Here is a 9,007-nt window from a genome sequence, read left to right as displayed (position 1 = left end):
TTGAAGAAGCCTTCTACACCGGCTTCTTCACCATCAACACAGATATATTCGGCCCGACGTTACTCGCTCAGCATGCGCGCTATGAGTCCCTTGTAAAGATGCGAGAACGCCTCCATTAAAGAAGCAGCTCAACTGCCATGTCGGGGACGACATGAACTAGGAGGGGGGGAGTGTTAGCAGCTAGACACACCCTATGGAGAATGATTGCTTGGCGGAATATTATTTTTTGTAATTATTCTTTAATTGAGAAAAACCGACATTTCACCTTTGTAAATAGTGGGGCTTGTAGAAGCTTCCAGATTGTATCCCATTTTTGACATTTAGATTGAGTAGATGGTTAAATTGGAACATTAGGGTTTGAGATTGTAAGGTATTTATATCACTTTTGACCTTAATGAAAAAAACCTTTGTCATTTTAAAAAAGTTATGTCTGTGTGAGTGAGCGTACTGTGTGTACGAGAGAGAGTGAGAGTTTCATCTTGACGCTACGCACGCACCGGTGGTCGGAATCAAGTATGGAGAAGTGCAGCATGTTGCCCCCGACGAGAGCTACACGCCAATACCTACATTGCGAGTGTATGGTCTGGTTTTGCGAACTCGACCCACGAGCTACATCTGGTGATTCGGTGAGCATACGTTGTCTGTTTTCGCATTTCAGCATATCCACACGTTCGCATTGAGTAGAGCTACACATTAGACACTTTAGTTTTCGAAAATGACGAACTGAAAATTTCGACCAAACATTCTACGTGATTTTGCACCAGGTATTTATGGTTGGGATTTTGGTTCATGGACCTTAGGGAGAGTGACCTATTGGTGTTAATAGAGTCTCCTTCAAGTTCTGTGGCGTTTCGAGGACGTTTGATGGGTATTTGGCTCTCGAGTGTAGGTTGACACCGTATGCTTGTCTCCACGCGCCTGCGGATCGAGCTTCATCCTTAGCTGACAAATCTTGTTAGGTGAGTTCTCGCTATGCTGACGTCCGTCGCGGCGTATCCGCCAACAGAGCCACAAAGTGACTGGTTATATCTCGCTAGGACTTGACTTTTCAAATATTGTAGGCATGAAATTCCACGTTATTAACTTTTGCACTACACCTTCTGCAAATCAAAAGTGAATACATGGATCTACAATATCGGAATCTAAATATAATGTGAGTTTCTTAAATCCATAGGTGAATTTGATTGCAATATAAACATTACAACTTTACCTCTTCCAAAAGCAAATATTTGAACATTGTTGAATTTAGACCAACCCATATTGTGGCCTACATTGTTGAAATGCATTGGAGTCAAGTTTTCCAACCATTAACAACAGCTTTCAAATAAATCTTTGGAGGCACTAGTACGAATTTTCAATGTTGTTGAATATAGGAGAATCTGCTAAAACAAGAGATGATTAATAAAGAATCCTTCTAATTTCAAAGAAAAAAGAGCTCTAATAAGTCATTCATGGAAAAAATACACTAACCACACATGCTTTGTAGGAACTGGCACTTACCTTAGGATCCTTTGCCAACATTGAAAACTTGTGACCCTTCATAAGCCTTACATATACCCCTTGCATTCTGCTACATTGGCACCATGTATAGTAGATCTCTACTGCATTGTAATCCTTTGCCGGGTAGCTATGAGCAAGTGCACTCTTGCTAGAAATTACTTGCATAGTGCATAGTTCACACACACACATACACACAGTAAAGAAGGAGATGTTGCAGCAACTATGAGAAGGATTTTGAAAGGAGATAGGGAGCTAGAGTAGGAAAGTTGATGTTGCATGTCAAGAAAGAGGTTATGGAACTCAAAAGAGAGATGCAAGATTGGGAAGAGAGCAAAACTGGATTGGGAACCTAGAAGTTGGAGCTATGGAGATAGAAGTTGCAGATCTAGAATGAGATGTTGGAGCTATGGAGAAAGAGGTTTCAGATCTTGAAGAGAAGCTATTGGATCTATGGAGAAAGAGGTTGAAGATTTGGAAGAGAATCTGTTGGAGCTATGGAGAAAGAGGTTGCAGATTTGGAAGGAAATGTTGCAGCTATGAAGAAAGAGTTTGCAGATCTAGAAGGAGATGTTGTAGCTATGGAGAAAGAGGTTGCAGGTTTACAAGGAGATGTTGTAGCTATGGAGGAAGAGGTTGCAGGTTTAGAAGAAAATGTTGTAGCTATGGAGGAAGAGGTTGCAAATCTAGAAGGAGATGTTACAAAGGTAGAATGATGTGTGATAGGCTACTTTACAAAAAGATGCCCTAGCATGAGAAGAGGAGGAGAGAGAGAGATGTCAGGGCATTTTAGAGAGAGAGTGGGGATAAAGATTACAGATCTTTACTTTTGGGAAACTTTTGGAGGGGTAGAAATAAGAAGGGAGAGAAGACAAAGAGGGGACAAGAGAGGGAAACTTTTAATATTTGAAAATTGAAAAGGTGCTTTTGGGGGGAGAGTAACTCCAACCAGATCTAGTAAAATTTGCATATATTCTCCAAGTAAATAAGCAAAAGTATTTTTATAAAGGCATGTCTAGGCTATCTACCCCACCATTCTAGCCCTTGGTCAAAGCTTGATTAAGTTTTAGATATTCCTTAAACTGCCAAATAAAGAGGCCCTCCTATTTTTATAAAGGCATGTCTAGGCTATCTACCCCACCATTCTAGCCCTTGGTCAAAGCTTGATTAAGTTTTAAATATTCCTTAAACTACTAAAAAAAGAGGCCCTCCTATACCCCATTCCCTTCCTAATGGTCTTCTACCCGTGGAACGGGAAACCTATTCTTGATAGTGATCCTATTAAGTGCTCTATAGTCGACACACATACGATATGTGCCGTCTTTCTTTTGCACTAATAACACCAGTGAGCAAAATGGAGATGAGATAGGCCTAACCATGCCCTTCTCAAGTAACTCATGCACTTGTCACATAATCTCCTCTTGTTGAGCTTGAGAAAATCTATAAGGAGTTTTATTAGGCAGTGAACTTCCTGGAAGAAGTTCAATTCCATAATCATCATTGCCTTGTTTAGGATGTAGTTCACAAGGGATGTCGTCAATAAAAACATCTTGAAATCCCTTGAGAAAATTGGATAACTCTAGTTCCTTGTGATTATTATTTTTTTCTTTTGCTAAAGCATTAGGTTCATTTTGAGATTCTTTAACAAAAAATCATGTACAAGGAAATAGAGCTCTTTATTGGCTTAATGAAATCTTGCGTATGTAAAATGGGTATGGTGTTACCCATCTCCTTAGCATCTATTTACATATCTTTTTCCCTGTACATAAAGTAGATTTTCCTTTCAGGGAATTTAACATTGGCAGCCATGCGATCAAACCATGGTGCCCCTACGATTACATCCTCGTGCTTGAGAGGAGAGATAAAGAAGTCATCTTTGTCCACATAGCTTTGGACATGGAGCCTCAATTTATCAATTAAGGGAGTGACTGAAGCTTCTTTCCCCTTGAAAGAACCATCTGCAGGTGGGACATCTCCCATCTCATAAGCTTGGATGCCTAGCTTGGTGGCCAACTCTGTGGAATGCAATTGAGAGTAGAACCAAGGTCAAAGAGAATAAAAGCATCATGTTCTCTTACCTTTCCCCAAGCATGGCATAGAGGAGATCCTTTGTGGTGAGATTCCTCTTCTTGGATTTCGACCAAGGTAGCTCTAGGAGGCTCATGGCGGGTGTTCTTTTGGGGGCAAGCAGGGTATGCATTCCCTTGCTCGTCGGATTTAAAACAGCGGTTATCCTTGCGATAACACTCAAGCTCTTCAGTAGAGAGTTTGTTTTTGACTTTGTAAACTCCCTTCTCCTTAGCTTTGTTGTTATTGGAATTACCCTTAGTAGACTTTTGGACATTGTCCTTCCCCATAGGCTCATTGGAACCCTTGTTTTCCGTGGGCTTAGGATTTCTCTTAGCCCCTGTTTGGAAATAGATTTGTGAAGCCACCATGGTATGGTGTATAACCTCAAATATGGTGCGTGGCCTTTGGGAGTTGACATACTCCGCCATTTCTTCAGTTCATCCCGCACAAAATTGTTGTTTTTGCTCTCCAAAATCCATCTTTTTGAAGACAGTGGCTTTGAGATGTAAGTCCCAAAACTTGTCTACATATTTGTGAATAGATTTTTAGGGAGGGAGCTTCAAGCTTCGCCATTCGGTGAGTACTTTGACTTTGGCATTGGTGGCCAAAAACTGCTTCGTAATGGAAGCTCTTAAAGCTTTCCATGTTTGTGGGGCTTCACGGTTTGCCTGTAGGCTAGACCACCATTTCCTGGCAGCCTTTTGAAAATGCATAGCTACATGGTGTAGCTTATAGGACTCTGTGAAGCCCTCATCTCCAAACGCTGCATCGAATTGTTGGATGAAAGCCAGGCCCCTTTGTCCATAGCACCAAAGGTGCCATTGTAGGTAAGGAAAGAGATGCTCTTTCCTACCTCTTTGAACTTCTTGAGCTTGGACAATTGCTTCCACGCGCATAGGATTTCCTATGGCCTCTTCTTTTTTATGGTTCAAAAGTTGCACCATCTCTCTCTTCAGAAGATGAATAATTTGAGGAAGATGGAGAAGAGGGTGACCTCTTTCTCGCCTTTTTCTTGCCTTATTCTCTCTGTCTGCACCATCACTTTCTTCATAAGAGGAAGAGGATGAAGAAGATGGAGAAGAGGGTGACCTCTTTCACGCCTTTTCTTCTCTTGCTTTTTATCATCCCTATTTGAATTATGGTGTGGAGAGGTGTGCGATGGTCTTCTCCATTTAGGAGGTGATGGAGAGAGTTTTGCCCACCGTCTTCGTGGAGCCATCTCTTCCAAGGTGGCAAGAGACTTGCTTCTTTCTCGTTCCTTTGATGGGGGCTCTTGAGTTCTCCTTTGGGAAGGAGATGTGTCATCAAGAAGCAAATTTTTGAGCCCTTCATATGGATCCTCTTCTTCTTCCCGAATCGGAGAGAGGCCTCTTTTGGGAGTCTCGCAAGGAGGCTTCCTAGGTACTCTCTTGTCATGATGGGGAGTTGGAGAATCCCATGAGCATGAAGCTGCCATTGCACTTCACTTTGGAGGGATGGATTGCCCATGGCTTGTTGAATCCTAGAAACAAGGTAGTTAACAAGCATACGGGCATCATTAGTATTTGTTGATGCTGAGTCAAAAACAGGACATAACTCAACAAAGCCTTATTCTCTGAGAGTTATAGAATGCTGAGGATTATGGTTATAAACATCATTTGTAATAAGTAGGTAGTTTAGTTGCAGAAGCCGGGGTGCAATGGCACTTCTAGATTGTAAACACCAAGCCATTTGACCCCTCAAACTCTATTTTAGGTTTAACCTAAGGTGACCTTAGTATATAAGGTACCTAGGTCATTTTTGTAAGGATAGAACTTTTATCATAATCAAGTTTTAGTGCTGCCGTCTACTGTGAGAGACGAAGAGAGAGAGTGTGAGCTTCATCCTGACGCTACTCCCCGCTCGTTCATCGCATTGGAGATTTGACTACACCATCACGTTAGCCTCGGCAAGAGCTACGCTACAATGACAAGCCTTCCTCGTGGAACGGAGCAAAGCGCGTCTACGAGCTATTTGTGGTCGTAAGTATATCAAACGATGTCTATTTTTTTCCTGCAGGTAGTCATTAGAATTGTAGCGACATAAGCTATGCATAGATACTCATATATTTTAGTTTTGGACACTTTTAGAATCCTGCTCTGTCTTTATACGCATTCTCTGCAAATGGTCTAGAGCTAGAGTTTTGAGTGTAGAGGCTTAGGGACAGGTGTATCCTAGTGAGGGGATGGTGTTCCTTAAGTTTCATACAAGTCTGGTATGATTTAGTGAGTTTCCTTCCGTTTGTGTGTATGTGGCTTAGGTGGTGTAGTTGAGAGTAGTGAGACTCTAGGTTGTGGTTTAGTTGGGCTTCTAGAGTGTTGTATGTGTAGGATGGTCTCAGCTTGACAAGATAAAGGGATTTCCTCCGTGTGCCTATCGTGTCATCTCTGTCCTCGATTGACATTATGTTGATCTAGGTTGTGTTGCATGCACTTTATGGGTGGTGTGATTTGCTCCCGCAACATTGGCACCGCTGCCGGGGATACAAGGACTTAGGTAGGTATTCCTACTAATACTCGTATGATGGTTTCTTGCTTTCGTTTTGGCTAAAGAAAGCATTTTTCTTAAGTGGATCCAGAAGAGGTTATTTCGAGATCAAGTGGATAGCCAGGAAGCGTGTGTCTTGCCGAGGGTTTGCGACTAGGTAGATTTAGTTAGGATTTGTAGACTAGAGTAGTTGGTGGTGGTCGAGTGGTTTGTGACGTGATAAAATCGTTTGCTAGTCTGTGTGTGGCATTGAAGCGTTTTTCTACTCATAGATGCAAAACCCCATATGATTTGTAGGAGTAGCTTTAGGTAAGTGATCTGATTTTGATCTAGAGTTATTCATCATTGATTTACTTGCTAAAGTGCTTGTTTGCATTCATGATCTCTGAAAAGTCTGATTTTTTAAAAAAAATGCCAAAAAAAGCTTTTTGTTGACATTTTTGCATGGATAATTGGTGTTAAGCATATAAGAAGACATGTGCAAGGGTTTTGTGAACAAAAACTGCAATTCTGTAAACTTGGACTTTATATGTGTATAAAGTCTCGAGGGGCATCTTGAGACCAAATTTGCAAAAGCTAAGGTTACCAGTGTGTTCAAAAGGTATCATTTACCTTAAGAACACCTTGACTGGGGAGTTTTGGCATAGATTTGGGGACCAAAAGCCAAAGATAGAGTGGTTGTAACTGAAAAAGTAAAAAACTTGTGTTTGTGAGCACTTTTGAGCTTTAAATTTTACTGTAAACACATGTACATGTTGCTAATGATAAGGAAAACTTAGAATATAAACAGATCTGAAATCTGAGATAGTAGACTTTATACGTGTATAAAGTCTCCAGCACCATCCTAAGACAAACTTTTGAAAATCTGACTGCACCATAGTGTTCAGAAGGGTGGTTTTACCCTAAGTATACATTGAAAGTAGAGTTTTGACCAACTCTAAACACCCAAAAGACAAAAGACGGAGTGTCTGAAACGAGAAAAAGAGAAACTTGAGATTCGAAGAACAGTTTTGCATGAAAATTGGTAGAAGTTCTTGAAAACCAGTACTAGACACTTGGGGATTCTTGTGAATGAATTCTGTCCAAAAATCTATCAGTAGACATCATATACGTATGATGTCTCAAGGCTGATTCTAGCAGTAATTTTGAACTTTTGACACTATACCCATCTTCTGCATGTTGTGTTGACGAGTCTTACCAAACGGCGAGCGAACATTCTCAAGCAAAGAAAAAACCGAGCTACTTTCTCACAAACATTGAGCTTTGTTATAAGCAGCATCTCATGTGGCATTGTATCAATATTGCAGTCACAAAATATTTTATTTGAGTTTTTTTGGGCTTTTTTTTTGTTTTTGGAGGTTTGATGCCGCTACCATGCTCTCTCTCTCTCTCTCTCTCTCTCTCTCTCTCTCTCTCTCTCTCTCAGGTCTATATGTGATTTGAGAAACCTCTCTCTCTCTACCAAAAAATGGAGGTTTAATGCCACTACCATGCCAACCAATGTTCGAGAAAAGTGTGCCTCAGCTTAGCCTTGAGTTGATTTTAGCACTAGTTTATCTCACAAATGTTTTGGGTGAACACTGGATGTTGAAAAATCAAAATAGATGGAGAGGGAGAAAATCCGCTTGGAGAATTCATAAAAATAGAGTTAAATTGTAAAAAATGCCGATTACTGGGAAAACTTTCCTAGGTTTGAATCTACCATAAAGGGAAATTTGTATGATTTTCCCTGGGAACATTGATGCCAACTCTCTAGACCAATCAAGTGGATGGATCTACTTCAATACCAAAATAGTTCTTTGTACCAATTATGACCGCTATATCAACAATCAAGTGGATGGATCCACTTCCATACCTGAATATAAAACCTTATACCATTAGCGACGTCTCCAAAAGAAATTAGAACTACCATGGACTCTAACCATGACCCCGAACCACCTATCCTACCATGAAGCTCTCGGCTTTCTATAGTACAAAGTCGCAACAAAGTAAAAAATTCCTGATTATTTGCATGAGCCCAGACACGGGTTCTTTATCATCATCCACAGCTCTGACTTGTCTTCATTTCTCCCACTTCTTCAAAATAATGTTAATCCGAGTAGGCCTAACAATGACACTACATTTCTCAATTACGATAGCTTTACACAGACACGACACACCCACACGATAATCACTCAGGCGACAGTTCTTGCCATCAATATCATGGACCTTCAACTCCAAGGATCTTGCCTTAAAATCGACATCAACGTCAATTTTCTCCTTGGAGGCCCCCTTGAACAGAGAAATCTAGATTTTTTACTTTTCAACATCCTGATCCTAGCAAAAACTAGACAAACTTTGTAATGAGTTCATGATCTTTGACTTTTTGAGGTATGAAGTAATGTGGCCTTCCTTTGCAGACAAGGCTGCTACCATTTCTAATGTCTATATCTCAGAGGATATAAGACTCTACACATGAGGTCGCCGACGACGTCGCGTAGCTTGGTCAAGCGGAGCTTTGAGCTCTACCATGTTCTCTGAAATATTGACAGCCATTGCAAGCTCCACAAGTCTCTCTCTCTCTCTCTCTCTCTCTCTCTCTCTCTCTCTCTCTCTCTCTCTCTCTCTCTCTCTCTCTCTCTTTGAACTTGTAATAAGTGGCCTTCCCTTGCAAACAAGGTTGCTACCATTTCTAATGTCTATATCTCAGAGGATATAAGACTCTACACATGAGGTCGCCGACGACGTCGCGTAGCTTGGTCAAGCGGAGCTTTGAGCTCTACCATGTTCTCTCAAATATTGACATCCATTGCAAGCTCCACAAGTCTCTCTCTCTCTCTCTCTCTCTCTCTCTCTCTCTCTCTCTCTCTCTCTCTCTCTCTCTCTCTCTCTCTCTCTCTCTCTCTCTCTCTCTCTCTCTCTCTCTCTCTCTCTTTGAACTTGTAATAAGTGGGCG

The 9,007-nt window shown here is 41.1% G+C and overlaps 1 protein-coding gene and 1 pseudogene across 1 annotated transcript; one reads left to right on the top strand and one right to left on the bottom strand.

Moving 5' to 3' along the window:
- The first annotated feature begins 1,895 nt into the window (after positions 1–1,895).
- Positions 1,896–2,213, top strand: LOC147434798 (uncharacterized). Its single transcript, XM_086490031.1, has one exon. It carries the CDS (start codon positions 1,995–1,997, stop codon positions 2,211–2,213), a length of 219 nt encoding a protein of 72 aa, XP_086346157.1. The 5' UTR covers positions 1,896–1,994.
- Positions 2,214–8,133: 5,920 nt separating this feature from the next.
- Positions 8,134–8,607, bottom strand: LOC147434797 (uncharacterized; annotated as a pseudogene).
- Between the last annotated feature and the right edge of the window lie 400 nt (positions 8,608–9,007).

This window comes from Adiantum capillus-veneris, chromosome 19 (assembly GCF_014529385.1).
Source record: "Adiantum capillus-veneris isolate H3 chromosome 19, ASM1452938v2, whole genome shotgun sequence".
Classification (NCBI taxonomy): domain Eukaryota; kingdom Viridiplantae; phylum Streptophyta; class Polypodiopsida; order Polypodiales; family Pteridaceae; genus Adiantum; species Adiantum capillus-veneris.
This window is presented reverse-complemented; position numbering and strand designations above follow the sequence as displayed.

Coding starts and splice junctions, on each gene's coding strand:
- LOC147434798 (XM_086490031.1), top strand. CDS start 1,995: ATGGAGAAAGAGGTTGCAGATTTGGAAGGAAATGTTGCAGCTATGAAG.